At 43.0% G+C, this 15,653-nt stretch overlaps 1 protein-coding gene across 1 annotated transcript; it reads right to left on the reverse strand.

Annotated features, from left to right (window-relative positions):
* Window positions 1–14,469, reverse strand: wdr47a (WD repeat domain 47a). Its single transcript, XM_066692080.1, has 15 exons — window positions 14,300–14,469; window positions 11,749–11,926; window positions 11,304–11,387; window positions 10,796–10,880; window positions 8,964–9,766; window positions 8,436–8,541; window positions 6,948–7,126; window positions 5,097–5,342; window positions 4,481–4,559; window positions 4,128–4,285; window positions 3,774–3,943; window positions 3,490–3,660; window positions 3,261–3,392; window positions 2,524–2,742; window positions 1–1,913 (listed from the first exon to the last, which is right to left on the reverse strand). Exons 2-15 carry the CDS (start codon window positions 11,904–11,906, stop codon window positions 1,771–1,773), a joined length of 2,733 nt encoding a protein of 910 aa, XP_066548177.1. The 5' UTR covers window positions 11,907–11,926; window positions 14,300–14,469; the 3' UTR covers window positions 1–1,770.
* Window positions 14,470–15,653: the final 1,184 nt, after the last annotated feature.

Genomic DNA, 15,653 nt, shown 5'->3' on the forward strand with positions numbered 1-15,653 from the left:
TACTGACGTGTCAGAAAGGCTTTTATTGAGATAAACACAGCAGTCACACTTCCAGGACTAATACTTCTGTCACTTTTTAAACAAGGCTTGTAAAAGCTGCTCAGTATGTGCACAGACAACACTCTCATAAAATATAAACAGAAACAAACTACATTACAAATAAGTTAAATATAATAAATCTACCTTTATTTTGGCTTTTAATTTAAAGAAAAAGAGACTGTACAATACAAAAAAATAAATCAGAAACATTAATACAATACAACAATCCGCATTTCTTAAGAAACAGCAGTTCAGTTGTATTTCAAGAACAAAGTGCAAAAGGAACATAAGTGGGGGGGAAAGGTGGAGTATATTGGGGAAAAAAGTAGTATTTTCTTTTCAAAACATGCCTATGTGGAATGCCATGCTTTTCTCATCTTATTTGCGGTTTCATGGTTTATTTTTTAGGGTTTACCCTTTTTGAATGGGCACAGACTGCCTTCAGAACAAGATAAAATGAAAACTTGGTTACGTGGTTACATGAACTGCTTTAGACCATCAGCTATGCAATCATACCTACCTTTCACAAGGCGAGTGCTAGACGCAACAACAACGGGTGTCACAAAGAAAACAGTCACCACACTAACTGGAATGTGTTTTAAAAATCAGTAACTGCATGGTCTTCCTAGCTATCGACATTTTACAAAGCTAAGATTATTTTTGCAAGCACGATATATTGGGGAGCTCCGTGGCAGCTGAGAATAAAAATAAAACAATGATTTTGTATTAAATAAATCAGAAACATCTGTAAAACTGTTCTTTTATACATTTGCATTATATACACAGAAGTGAACAGAAGGAGTTTGGTAACCTATGTCTGAAGCAGAAAGATCGATCTGTTCTCTGCTGATTTCAGATTACAATTATTACCTGTGTGACACATCTACCTCCGCTTGTCCACCGACTCTGTGATGGACAGTTATTCATGTCAGCCAAGAGAAATTGGCCGCCAACTCTGGGTCATACTTCACAACGACTAATTTAGCAAAGGCAAATTATCTAGAAATCACAGCCGGGGTAGCAGAAATAATGTCACGTGGTGCCATTGCCTCAACAACATCTTGAACATTAAATGCTGTCAAAATTATTTCACTGCTATTTGCTTGAGCCCTTGCACTTACTGCCAAATACAGCCCATCACGTCACGAATAGAAATAAAGCTATCTATGGAAACTGACTCATCAAGGCACCATGTCATTAACACTGCGGTCTGAACAGGTGTTCAGGGTTTGTACTGAACTCGCGAGAGCGGAGCACTCAAGCCCTTGCATGAACGGTTGGGATCGTCTCTGGCCTCAGGAGTGTGCGGGTCGGTTTAGCTCTTGTGCATTCGCTCCTGACTCATCCGCCGCAGATGTGATTCAGGAACACAACAAATAAAACGGTCAACACGTTATTCTTAAGCCTTTTATCTTGTGCACACTTACAGGGAAAGGAGAGCCGCTGTCCAGGACTAGACCAGGACTAGAATCGCTCACAGAAGCGGTAATGCAAGTGGAAGACTCTAAGCACAGCGAAATAATACAAAACACGGCCATCTGCAGAAGCATAGAGAGACACACACACACACACACACACACACACACACACACACACACAAATGGTCAGGAGCCTCCGTTTGTTCCTGTCTGTCCTCGGGGTGAATTCACGTCGGCTTACATTTTCACAAAGGACTTTTTTCCAGTTCGTTAGGGGAGTCTCTGTGCTTCGTCTCTCCCGGCGGCAGCCAACTTACGCACTGTGGGCCCAGAGAGTGACAGTTCTGTCTGCCGAGGAGGACAGGAACGAGAGGTCGTGTGTGTGCCACCTGCACTGTATCACCTTGTCTGCATGCTCGCCGACTACCGTGAGAGGCAGCTGCTTCGTGAGATCCCCTGTGTGCGCCAAGGAAGAAGATACCGGTGTTACAATTGCACGTTTACAGAGAAAAAATAAAATCACAGGGAAAATTGGGCACAAACCAAAGTGACAGAAAAGGAGAGGATTTAGTTTACGAGGTAAAAGCCGGCAGAAACATGAAAACAAAATGACATGATAAAATAAATTAGTGAAAAATGAAAAAAACAAACAAGCAGTCCAGTCTCATTAAATCGTACTGCAGTGCTGGCAGGGAAACCATAATCTCTTAAATCTTATTTTCCAGTAATGAACTTAAGATTCATTAGCTTTTAATTATGCCGATAAGACCCGACAAATCAGCTTTAGAAAGCAGCTCCAAAGACAGGCCTCAGTGAAGTGTGGCTTGAGTTCATCTGTTCAGCTACATTTTACAATTTAGATCATTTTGTATCTCCTGACATGCAAACAAACACCTTCAAGCTTAAAGATGCTTAACAAAATTATAATTATATAATATATATATATACATACACAGGATAAGCACAAATACTCAATCCAAGTTGCATAACCTCACAATTTCCATAAGGATTATATCTAAATCTATATCTTTCCTGATGTGTCCAAGGTGTTTAAACGAGACCTTACCCTGCAGGTCCGTGATGATGACTTTAGTGTCGTAGGAGCCGGTGAGCAGGTAGTGGGCCCCGGGGGAGAAGCGCACCGAGCGGACATCGCTGGAGTGGGGGCGGTACGTCTGGACCATGCGGCCGCCTCTGATGTCGTAGAGCATGCAGCTGGTGTCCTCCTGGCCGGTGGCGAGGAGACGCCCGCTGGGGTCCACAGCCACGGAGGCTACGGCGCTCCCTGAGAGAGGAAGGTCAAAGATGTGGCCAACTAACCACTGACAACAATTCACAGTACACAACTCAAGAGGTTTTATTACGGTGTTGGAGAAATCTGCACAATCATGAGTCCATAAAAGGCATCGACCACATCAAACCAGAGGAGCTTTTCCAGATCAGCAGGGACACACGCACCCGGGGACACAAATGGAAATTGGGCTTCAAGGCATTCAAGACAGAAAACAGGAGACACTTCTTCACACAGAGAGGCGTCACAATCTGAACAAACTCTCCAGCGGTGTGGTTGAAGCTGAAAACTAGGGAACATTTAAAAATAGACTGGATAGGATCCTTGGATGGACACAAAACCAGCACGAATGGCGAATGGCCTCCTCTCGAGTCTTATGTTCTTATATCAGTGTACAAAACTGACACCAAGTGGTGGAAATACATTACTACACCCCGTCCAAAGCTGGCTTGATCTACTTTAACTTATTTATGGCAGCCGCCCCCTGTCAAGTGATAAATCCAGACCCTTACCTGATCCGTGGAAAGCCGTGCCAACCACCCGCACACAGCTCGGCACTCGGAGATCCCAGAACCGCACCGTCTTGTCCTGAGAACCGGATGCAATCATCCACCCGCCCCAGGTGTACAGGGACAAGATGTGACCTGAGGTAAACACACAATGCAATATTGGCTCTGGAACTCATTTGGACGTCGCAGTGAGCTCTGCGTGTTCGCAGGCGACCCGAGACGGGGCCTGTACCTGTGTGGCCGCTCAGCGCGTGCAGACCCTGCCCCCTCTGGCAGTCGGTGGTGTAGATGTTGCAGTCACCCGCCCCCGCGCTTATTAAGATGGCTCCCCCGCTCTCCGGGCCCTCCATGAAGGCCAGGTCTCGGATGGTGCCGTCGTGCATGCTGAACTCGAGGTCCGGACCTGCAGGGACACAGAGCTGCTTCAGAGACGGGCCCCTAAACGCGCACAGTGTCGTGCTGGAAGAGGAAACCGTTTTTCCCCCCTCCCAGGTCCCATAGAGAAATCAACCTCACCTGTAGCATTGCAGGATTCTGCGTTGAAGGGCAACACCTTGACGTATTTGTCATTGGAGCCCGTTGCCAGCAGCTGTCCGCAGTGACTCCAGGCCACGCAGTATATCGACCCCTTGTGATGCTTGTTCCTTTTGAAACGCACCACAGGCTGCTTGGGGGTGCTGCCCGGACTGCAGAGACAACATGGGAGAGCAAGGCATGGGCAGGAGAAGTGGAGGACTTCAGTATAAAAGGTCACTGAGAACCGTACACTGAAGCCTGAGGAGGGTGTTTGTGTGTACTGTTTCCTGCTGAGATGGTCAGTGTCCCCTACTGCACTAACAATGAAAGCAGGAAAGCGGGAGAGCTGTGTACCTCGTGTCGATGGTGTCCGGGTAGGCACAGACGCGCAGGGTTTTGGAGTTGGAGCCCACGGCGTACAGAGCTCCGCTGGGGTGGAAGGCCACCGCCCGGACTGCCTGCGTGTCCTCCAGGGTGCTGACAGCAACAAACTGCGTCTTCGGTTTCTCACCCTGGGTGGAACAGGACAAGAATAACTGCATTACGTCAAATGTCACAGATGACTCATTGCATACTCTTATGACTGTTACCGCTGCTTAGGAGTTGATTTATCTTCTGTTCGGACTGTACTGTTTTTTTGATCTTCTGCCGTTTAAGTGGCACCAGGCCCATTTCCTCATCTCTCCCAGGCCCTGCGGAGACCTCACCTCTTGGTTCCTGACCCGTGTAGGGGAGAAGTTCATGTCCTGCACAGCTCTGTCCTTGGGCACCGCCGCCGAGCTCCCGCTGTACACAACACACACACAGTGCATCAACAACCCTGCCACTGTACACAACACACACACACACAGACACGTACACGCACACACAGACACGTACACGCACACACAGACACACACACAGACACATACACGCACACACGCACACACAGCGCATCAACCACCCTGCCACTGGCTTTACTTCCATATAGCATCCATATTGAAAGAAGCCTCAGTTTTCACTGAAAAGGTTAAACTAGTTAACAAACTATCCAATGTACAAAAAAAGATACCTTACCTAAAAGTCAAATGGAGCATTACATGAATACAAAAACAAGCCTTCAACACCACCATAATATTATTAATTAAAGTATATTATGACACCTGCTAAATAACTTACTCATAGATTAAGTACATGAAGTCCTGAAATGAATATGGAAAGATATTAAATATAAGACATATAAGAGCTTTATCTTTATGTTCAGTGCTTCTCACTTATGCCGATGACCAGATCTCATTTAGAAAGCAACCGTTCTGGAGCTTTTATTCAGTGATTAAAGCTCACCTCTGAGTTCCTATAACTGGGGACTCGTCTAGTGAAGGGACCCCCCTGCCCCCAATCTTCTGGGGGGTGCTGCTGGTGATTTTGCTGTCCTCCTTCAGCTGGCTTTTCTCGTTCGTCAGCGTGACGTCGCTCTCGGGGGTCGGGCTGCTGACCCCACTGTTCCCGTTGCACTGCTGTGTCAGAGACTGCACCTCCCCGCCCAGATTGTCCATCCCCACATTCAGCTCCTCCAGCTTCTGGATAGACCTGCACAAAGAGGAAAGAAAGGAAAAAAGCTTGTAATAAATAGTGCAATGTGATTCAATCTAGATGTACGCAACGCAATTTACTAGATTCCCAGGAACACAGGGAGGTCTGATGTCACGAAAGTGGAATCAACAAAAAAGATTGGACATGCATGTGTGGTATCATATATTAAACAGACAACAGCTGTTCAAATTAATGGTGGGACAAGCGAGTATCCGGGGGGGGGAATGTTGAGCAACTTACATGCGATTACAAATCTGCTGTGGACCGTTCTGCTTCTTTTAAGATTAAGGGGAAATGTTTGTGATATCTCGTTTGGATTAGGAGATTTAGATTTTCATCACCTAGGGCTATTTCACAAATGCTTTTCGGATGTTTTCACACTTTAAATGTCTCCTGGATCTGTTGTTTGGCTTTGTGCTCCATTTAGCTTTTTCTAAGCAAAACAGAAAACTAAAGCACTGCAGTTTATTGAAAACGTATAACAAAATACACAAGTGCTAGAAATCTTTGTTGTAAAGAAGATAGCTCAAAGTGACAGTGGACTGAAATGTTCAGATGGAGGCAGGGAGAGGTCCCTTGTGACCGGCTCTGCCCCTGAGTCACCCCTGCCATCTGGAGGGACCGACTGAAGGCTGTCTGGCCCAGCAGTCTGCCTCTCAGAAGTGAATCTTTAACTAAAACCCTGCTGCGCACTGGGGACCGCTCACAATACAAATGTGGTAAAACACTGCGAAGACTTAAGAATCTTTAACAATATGGCCCCTTGTTTTGCAAAACACACAAAGTGTCCCTGTTTCTAATTAAAAAGCCCCCTCAAGTCACAATTATTTTTGTCTGTCAGGACAAAGATAATTTCCCTTTTAGAAATATAAACATGACAAACCAATCCAATCACTTACTTGAAGCGATTTGTTAAATCACCCTGGTTCAGAGTTAAATGACAGACAGATTCAAAATGTGCTTTTCCAGACAGGTGAAGAAACCACAGGTCTCGCTGGACAGCATACAACTTTCAAAGGCACAGCACTGCCAGCAGAGACTGACAGATCGGTTCAGACAATTGCAAACACATCTGCCCCATGGCTTGGGGCAGTCTCTGTACAATGCTGGCCAGCTGACGGCTAATTTGTATTCCACGGACGGATGAAAAAACATCTGAGCTCCTAATTTACACAAAAATCGCTTTGAAAAGAGGTCACTGTCAACATGACCTGAGCAGCAAGCTCCGGTCGTTATCTATTGGGTTATACAGAGTATTGTCATCACCCCAGGCAGGGCTGTCACAATGTATTTGAGACCTTTCGTTATGGATTATAGTCTTTTTCTATAATACCCAACTCAGTCTATTCAACCAGTCCAAGGAGATTAGGGGTATTTCATTCTTTTATCTCAAAGGGCTTTCTGCACCTTTAGGAGCACATATTTTCATCACAGATACAGAGCAGCAGGTCCCCCCAAAGAGTCACTGCCAAACAGGGAGAAAGCACTTATTTTACAAACAGCATAATACAAACATAATATCATTACTAAAGGGGAATATAAGAGCGTATAGCTAAAGTTTCTGCCTCTAAGTGCCACAGTGAGATCAGTTTGAAGGCCCACCTGTTGAGGAACTTCTCTGTCAGGTTCTGCTGTGCGTCCAGCCCATCTTCCTGGTTGACGCCTCCCTCTAGTAACATCTGCTGGTACAGCTGTCTCTGCTGCTCCTTCTGCTCCAGGTGCTGCTGCACACGCATCCTCTGTCTGTAGTACTCCTGGAACTGCTCTGTGGAGTCCCGGAGCTGTGGGGAAGACATTCAACTTCAGTGGCACCATTGGGTTGGACGGACAAGTTCCTTCCATAAACCAAATACATCCCTAATGAGATCAGGCCCGCCGCCCCCAGACAATGTGTCCGAGCCTTCACCGTAGTCATCGTCAGTGCTAGCACAGCCTGTAAACCAACCACTGTTAATCCTATGCAATCTGTGCTAATACAGACGCCAGCTTGAAAGATATTGCTTTTTTCATACATATTAAGTTCCCAAGATTCCACCCAATGGCAGGGCACTAATCCTGTTTTTACTGTTCTGGCATTTTACTTGGCATTTCAAATCTACAAATAATTCAGATCACAGATCGAAATTGTACCACATTGTTTTCATGAAACCGTACAAATTATTCACTTTAACAGCCTGCTTTAAATTGTAACTTTGTGTTGGTCTGTGATTCAGCAATCTTCAGGGTCACCAGAGATTTACAGAACACATTATTTACTGATATCATTACACCCTGTCCCTTGCTGTGGTCTCTACAGCCATAAAACGCTCATACAACAACTTCAGTATATTTAATCTTCTTTCATTACATTGACAATGAAGGTTTAAAATAACCAACTAGGGCGAAATGGAGACGAAAAGTCATGGACCGTATAACTAAATAATAAAAAGTATCTTCATAAATTTGTCTATTGCAACAATACTTTCTCTGGTGCTGCTTTCTTGTCCAGGCTCCACAATTATCTCAGCTTTCCCTGATGAGACGAACATTATGCTTCACTTACTACTGAAATCAAGGGAAATGGAGTGGACATAGCTGATTGTGGCCCTCGCAACCCAATGAATAAGCAGACATGGATGAGTGATCAAACCAATAACAATCAATTAAAGGGTCGCTTTTGTTTTTCCTTCGCAACTGAAGAAAAATACGTGGTATGTGTGAAAAAAACTAAAAAATACACAGACACCCAAAACTTCAGCACCCACTGAGCTAAATACCAGGTCACAATCTTCTTTACGTTGATCTGTGGTTATAGCCATGAAACAACACAAAGTATTAAACAGGACTATACGTTCCTTTTATGTGCTACTGTAAGTCAACTTAGTTAAGACCGTCTACTAAGAAAATAATACCCATAATCATAATAATAAAAATGCATCCAGGTGAATAGATTTTAAATACTTCAAGGAAGACATTAAAAGGACCTTAAGAAATCAGAAAATTACATAATATATGAGGAACCAAGAGCAGCACAATTGTGCTTTCAGGAGGGGATGCCACTGTAAAAATGTCCATAGCAGTGTATGTAATCAATGATTTGCTCCTAATTACCTCATTCTTCTCAGCAGATCCGGGAGTCACGGTTTCCCCTCCTGGAGCCACAGCAGCGGTGGGAAGCTGGGCGGAGTTCAGCATAGAATCAACAGGTGTGTCAGTTCTGCACACAAATCAGGAATAATAATAAAAATCAGACACACCGTATAAACATCATCATTACTTTAATCCCTTCTGAAAACATGTACCATTTACTCAGCTTGCAAATAGTATTAAACTATTAGATTTTATAACTTTTGCATGATTTTTATCTACTGCTTTTAAAAAGACAGATTCACACGTTTCAACATGAATTCCACGGCATTCTTATATATAATATAATTGCAAAGTCTAATAAAAGTATCAATGAATTGGCAAGACAGTGTACACACTTTCAAAATTCAGAATCTTCCTTTTTTCTCTTTATGGCTTTTCATTATGAATAGCCTTGGTATAAAATCCTCCAATGCAATATGATTTCAATTTCTCAATTCATAAATCTCTGATGAGGAGGTGAAGGAACCCACGACCAGATAAATCACCCACCTCTCAGGAGACTCCTCGTAAATACTGTGGCAATCTGTGCTCTCCAGCATTAAACTCCTGGACAGATTCTGGGCCCCGGGGTACTGGAAGTTAGCGAAGGAGTGCGACATGGGCGAGGTCTTGTTCGTGAAATCGGTGACTCTCTTGTCGTGATTGGACAGGCCGTAGGAGAGGCCATCCAGCGCGGGATTTAGAGAGCGAGACATGTAGGTGTCGGCCGACTGCGGTCTCCGCATGGGCGAGGACGGGTATGGGGACAGCTTATTGATCAGGGGGGTCAGGAGGTCAGCGTACGTGGCTTTCGTGGGCTTCACCAGCTTGTCCACGTGGATGTTGAGCATCTTCTGCTCGAAGGCGCAGGAGAACACGCTGGGCGACAGGTTCTGCAGCCAGGAGAGCAGGCTGAGGTCGAGGTCATCGCAGCCGTTGCCGCAGAGCATGTCGATGCCCAGCAGGACCTCGCTCTCCGTGATTTCCTCGCCGGTGGCCTTGCTCTGGCAGAACTCCACGCAGCACTCGTACAGCATGCCCTTGATGAGGAGCTGGAAGAGCCGGTTGCTGCTGGCCTTGAAGCCGGCCTCGCTCAGCTTGCGGTCAGCCGGGATGAACTCGGCCACCATGACGCAGGCCTCCTCGAAGCAGTGCACCCGGGCCGTGCTGGGGTTCCAGTCCTTGAACTCGGCGTGGTTGGTGAGCCGCGGCAGCGTGAGCAGCAGGCACAGCTTGCTGTAGTCATCCTTGGAGGGGCAGAACTCCTCCAGGTTGTGGAGACACTTCACCGCCTCCTGCATGGTGAACTCCAACTGCAACACAGAGGCGTCACTTCACAAAGCAGACAGCAGTGACAACGCAACTTAAAATACTGAAAGAAAAACAAAAAAGCACCTATTTTACGTACGTTTTAAGGAAATTACTGAAACCTTATAAAGATATCACACGAAAAGTGTCTGAAAGGAAAGTTTTTTGTTGGTTTTAGGTCTCACAAAAGGTATCATAACTAATTCAGATTGAGTCATTTTCCACTGGTGTTCAAGAACTATCAAGCATGATCTACTGCTGTGCATGATCTCTGATTTGAATCAACTTTACCACAAATATGTTGTCTCTCAAGAACTAAAAAGATTGGAATAGGTTTTACATCCTTCCTCACCCAGCGATAACATAATACAATCTCTTGCTAGCGGTGCATACAAATGATTCACCATTAATTAGTACTGTGCAAATGACTTAAAAATGCACAAATAGAAACATATCCAAATATTACCATTCAGACAGCTTTCAGCACTCTGTCTCCAACAGGAAATATGCACAGTACTGCCCCCACAGTAAAGCAGGTATTGTATATAAAATCCTGTCTGTGTAAAAACACTACCTCAAATGGTGCATACAAAAGATCATTAAAATATGTTGGATAGCAGTTGTATCAAACAAAGTGTCACTAAATTGCATCCTTGCAATTTCCAAGTCTGTAAGTCAAAGATAATAGATGAAGATGATAATTTAAGTTAAGAAACCATTAGAAAATAACATACATTTCATAGGCAATTAAAAACACAGTACACTTTTAAGTTCAACTGTCAAATAGACAGCTTCTTCTCTGGAGTGTAATTACTCATAAAAAAATAAACAAGAGCAGTCATCCAAATAACAAAATATACGGCACAAGCAAACACTTATGGCAACTCTCAATTCTTGTCTGCTTGGTAAATGGTAAACAGGCTTTATCTGCTCAGCTGATGAAACCGCATTTCAAAGCTACACCTTCTCTGACATAACAGCTAATTTAATCAGCCGCTCTAAGCCTCCATATTCTTGGTGCGGAGAGCACTTACATGCTGGGGCTCGTCCTCTGCTGACATTGCATTATTCACACACAGGGCTTCAAGGAATTTCTGCTTCAGGATAATGTATCGGAATCTGAAGAGAGAAAGCAGTCAGAAACACAACCGGACAAACACACACACACATCTGACAACAGTGTTGCACAGAATAGATATCCCCGTGGGATGAACAAGTCCCCTTTACCTCAAGCAAGGTAAATCAGAAATAATTATTTGGAAACAAAATTTCTGTATCTGCATTTTAAGTTTTTTTAACTCATTACAAATCTAAATTACAATTTCCACAATTTTGTTTTGCTATCAACCTTTAACCTTTCACTTTAGTCAAAGGTAACCCAAACACCCAATCACTAGGCCTGCACCTCAGACTGGCTACTAAACGGCCAACACAAAACAATCAGCACTGAAAACTAGACAGCTCCCACAATGAGCTCCCAACTCAAACAATGCAACTCTTCTTTGCGTGCTGCTTATGTTGCCTTCCTGAGAAATCATTTACCTCTTCCTGTCAAACTTCTCCATACATTCCAGGGGCTGGATGAACTGAAGAACTTCATCCCATTGACCATCAAGCACGAGCTGCCTGAAATGAAACAGTACCTTTCAGAACAAGTTGAAATGCATGGACCCTAAAAACCTCTGTTGTTGCTTTATTTGTATGGTGTTTATTGAAATAGGCTCCCTTTCTTTTTATTTGATGGGGAATATTATAATTGAGCTTCTGTGCCCAGACATTATAAACACTGCAATTCCAGCTAGACTGAGGAGGTCCCAGTGCCAAGGCATGAATGGGTACTTTGTGTGCAATCGAGTAAATGGGGCCATCACCGTGGAAAATTCACATGTCGGTGGCCTCTGAATATCTGAATACACTTCAATTAGTAGCATCCCAGTGGGAAACTGAAGAGATTAATGTATATCGTACTCGGAAAGAAAGTGCCTACCTTAGAAAGAGCATGTCATCGGAATAGAGGCCATTTATGACCCCGCTCTCCTTCTCGAGAGCAAGCATACTGATGTGCAGCTTCCGAGAGTTCAGAAAATCCAGGATCAGTTTAATAATCTCGACCTCCTTAATGTTGATGGTCTCCTCCGCTGTCATGGTGCCAGCTTTTAAATGAACTGGGGGAGAAAGTCAAACACATTAAAAAATATAATCCCCGCAACTCCAAAGACATTGAAAACGACAACCCTATGGACCATATTGAATAAAAACACCACCACCAACAACAGGGTGGGCTGAAAGTCAAACTTGAAATAAGATCTTAGTTGTTCTGACTTTATAAAGTGTTTATTTTGACTGAATTTCTGTATCAAATCTGAGAACATCCCTTGAAGTAGACAATTAGGAGATTACTGGGAAACATGAGGTTAAGCCCGGGAAAACTATGAAAGGTTTATTCACATACTTAAGCATCTTAAGATGTTTTAACATGCACCAAAATAAGTCAAACCTCCATCATCAACATCTTAATACGTTTGTGCAGAAAGAGAACATGATTTTCCATTGTAATCTGTATATAAAAGCTTTATTTTAAGAGTTCCTAAAAGGATAATATTCACACTTCATTAAACCAAACCATTTCTGTTTATTCTTTTTAGGTTAAGCTGGTATTATGTTTAATGTAAGTCATGTATGTGATATTGTTAATATATGATTTACCTTTTTTTAATTAAATGTACAATAACAGGAAATCTGGAATTCTTGGGGAAAGGTCTACCTGTAAGGGATCTCCGAGGTACAGCTCACAGTACACAGATAAAGGGTTACTTTATTTCTACTTATTTCATTGAATATTGCAACTCAATATTGATTCATATAAATGATCTGTCCCACAGAGATTGTTCTTCAAGCAAATTGATCACAGAAGACTCCAGGCAGATATAATTTCTACTACAGCCTTCATAGTACACACCATACCCAATCATCACTTTTGTTGGATCAACTTTGTATTATCTGATAGAAAAAGTTATGGAACCTGAATAACTCTAACAGTCTTTCACATTACTTCCATTGTCACTGTTACACTTGTGTTACAAAGGGCAATTTCCAAAACACACTTTCTCCCTTTGTAAAATATTGACCATTTTGTATTTTATAAAATAAACAAGGTTTTAAACCCAAGGATCACTTTACAACAGTGTAGGTGTTTCAATAAATGAAACATGTTTGGATGTTCACTGGCTTTACTAGTTATTTAAAATAATATCATGCCGTCACTTTTTATATAGAATAGAATAGTGCAAAAACAAAACAGCGTTGAATGCCAGCTGATGAAAATGCCAATACATAAATCAACAAACAAACAAATAAATAAAAACATGACCTGCAGACCTTCAATTGAGTTTATTAAATACAGCAGGCATGCTTGTCTTCAACTGACTTGGGGTCTTGGGGTTAGTAGACCAGCACATAACTTTCAAAATGATTTAAGAACATCAGAGAAAACTGTCTTCATTATGTACTTAACTGTACTTTATAATTGGAGAAAAAAAAACATTTAAATACAGGCAAAAAAGAGAATAGCAAAATAGTAAACACTGAAACAAATATTAACTAACAATATTGTACTGCAAGGTTGATCTAAATCTAAGCCTGAAAAAATAAAAAAATAATAATAAAAAATAAATATATATATATATATATATATATATATATATATATATAATTTTTTTCTAAGCCTTAATATTATCTTTCCAGAGAAATGTATCTTAATATAGCCTTGCAAGCTGAAGCTCCATCCCACATCAATGCTCAAAACAAAAGTATTATAATTGGCTACTGCACTGTCTGTCTATTATATTTCTACACACCAGCTGAAGATGATGTAAGTAAACATATGTCTCAAAAAGCAAACATCAAATACCTGCTCAGATTAGCTCAACTGAAGCCAAAGCCATGCATTATTATGGAATGACATTATGTGATCATTGCAGATCCACACAGAAGATGAATGATGTACAGAGACACAGCCCTGCTGTAGTGTATCCTCTGTATCCAGCTCTCCCCCAGACTGGGTGGCTCATCTTTGTGCAGGGGCGCATTGTGGAGGCTTAACTGCGCCGTCTGTTGTCCTGATGAAAGTCAGCCATGTACATGTATACTAATCTGGCCACTTCCTAAAGACTGAACCCACATCCCTGTTGAGATCCACTAGTGCACAAGAAAGGCCAGGACAATAGCGTGTCCTCGTCTAGCCACATTGTCAGACCCAGATCCCAGATCTTTCTCCAGCAGGTTGATCATGAGCAAGTGAGCATCTAAAAATGCTCCCTAAACGTCACTACCTCAGTTAACAATCACACACCGCCCATGCAGGACACCCAGCCCGGTGCTATCAACACCACAGCGGTTTCAGATGCACCCGGCGTGTAATGGTGTGGTTCAGCCTCCGTGTGACAGATCCAGATCATGGGGAAGAAGAGCCCAAGACATGCATCATCACTGCCATCACCACTGCAGCACAGGACCCACCGAGCCGCATGTACACTCACCTCCTCCGCGCTATCAATGCATTAATTTGATCTTCGAGGTGGTGGGCAGGATGGGAAGTGTCTCGCCGGTGTGTTTTTGCGATATAGCTGTAAAACCCTGTTTGTTTCTCCCGATGCCCCGCTGTTGTCGTCTCCTCCCACCCCGTCTCCGCTACCCCGGCTCTGGTTGCCAAGCCGAGCAGCCCGCCGACCAATCAGAGCAGCGCATTGCGCCCCGGCTGGCCGAGGACCCCTGGCGGCCGACAGCAGCGCCGAGCCCGGGCTGTCCGCGCAACTGCCTGCCCGCAGACCCTTGGGGAGATCGGTCTGGCATGGACGAAGATTAACGCTTTTTTCAGTTTGATAATCGGATTATTGCAAGTCAAAATGTCAGGGATAGCGTGCATGCCGCTACGAGATTTTTTTTTTTTAAGCCTGATTTGATTTGAACGTGTTTTTCTAAACACACAGAAAAGGGAGTGTCCAGATTCCCCATCCACCCAGATTGCATCTAGTGCAGTTTCTGATTTGAATGATTATAACAATAATAATAAAACCATTGTGCTAATTTAATAGGGCAATGGCATGTGCTGCTTTAAAACGTCGCGGTCATTGCCCTGTTGGAAATGTTACAATTGTTACTACCCTGCATTGTAGTCTATTTTTGTATCATATAACATAACAACTCGAATTTCAAGTACCTCAAGATACCTTGTCTGCATGTCACAGTATTTTTTTGCATCCTATTAGATTATGTGTATTATTGGTATGGTAGTATGTAGGTTAATATCAGTGTTAGTTTGTAATGGAAATACTAGTAGGCCCTACAGTATATAATGTAGGTTAGGGGTACTATTATCTACATCAGTGATAGTTTGTAAAAGTAAGAAGGTTAGTAAAAGCAGGTATGTGCATGCTTATTTAGTATGTAATTTTTATTTGCATTTGTATTTATAACATTGGTAAAAGAGGAAACCATAGTAACAAGGGAATACATAGATAATAATGATAATACAAAGTAGTATGGTGTTTTGTGGTTAAACATGTTAAATATAATGTGGTTTACCATTGTACAATCACAGTAAATGTAGTGTGGTAAAATCAGAGTAAAGTGTGGGCTGGTATACTGTGGTAACAACACAGTCAGAAGTGTGTGCTGCACTGGGGCACAAACACAGTCAAGTGTACAGGGGTGTAATATGGTAACCTATTAACACAGTGACCGGTGCCAGTAACTGCACATATTGAATAGCTATCCTCCTTCCCTGGGATTTTTCATTATACCATGGCCTGTCAGAGCATGTGGTTTCTCTTTTGTGTTGTGTGTCTGGTGTGTTATATAGTTTCAGCCTGCATGTAGCATAGTTATGAGTAT

Source organism: Amia ocellicauda, chromosome 19, assembly GCF_036373705.1.
Source record: "Amia ocellicauda isolate fAmiCal2 chromosome 19, fAmiCal2.hap1, whole genome shotgun sequence".
Taxonomy (NCBI): domain Eukaryota; kingdom Metazoa; phylum Chordata; class Actinopteri; order Amiiformes; family Amiidae; genus Amia; species Amia ocellicauda.

Coding starts and splice junctions, on each gene's coding strand:
- wdr47a (XM_066692080.1), bottom strand. CDS start 11,906: ATGACAGCGGAGGAGACCATCAACATTAAGGAGGTCGAGATTATTAAA. Junction 9,767..10,795: donor CAGAGGACGAGCCCCAGCAT/GTAAGTGCTCTC, acceptor TCTGTGTTGCAG/TTGGAGTTCACCATGCAGGA. Junction 5,343..6,947: donor ACAGAGAAGTTCCTCAACAG/GTGGGCCTTCAA, acceptor CTCTTTGTGCAG/GTCTATCCAGAAGCTGGAGG.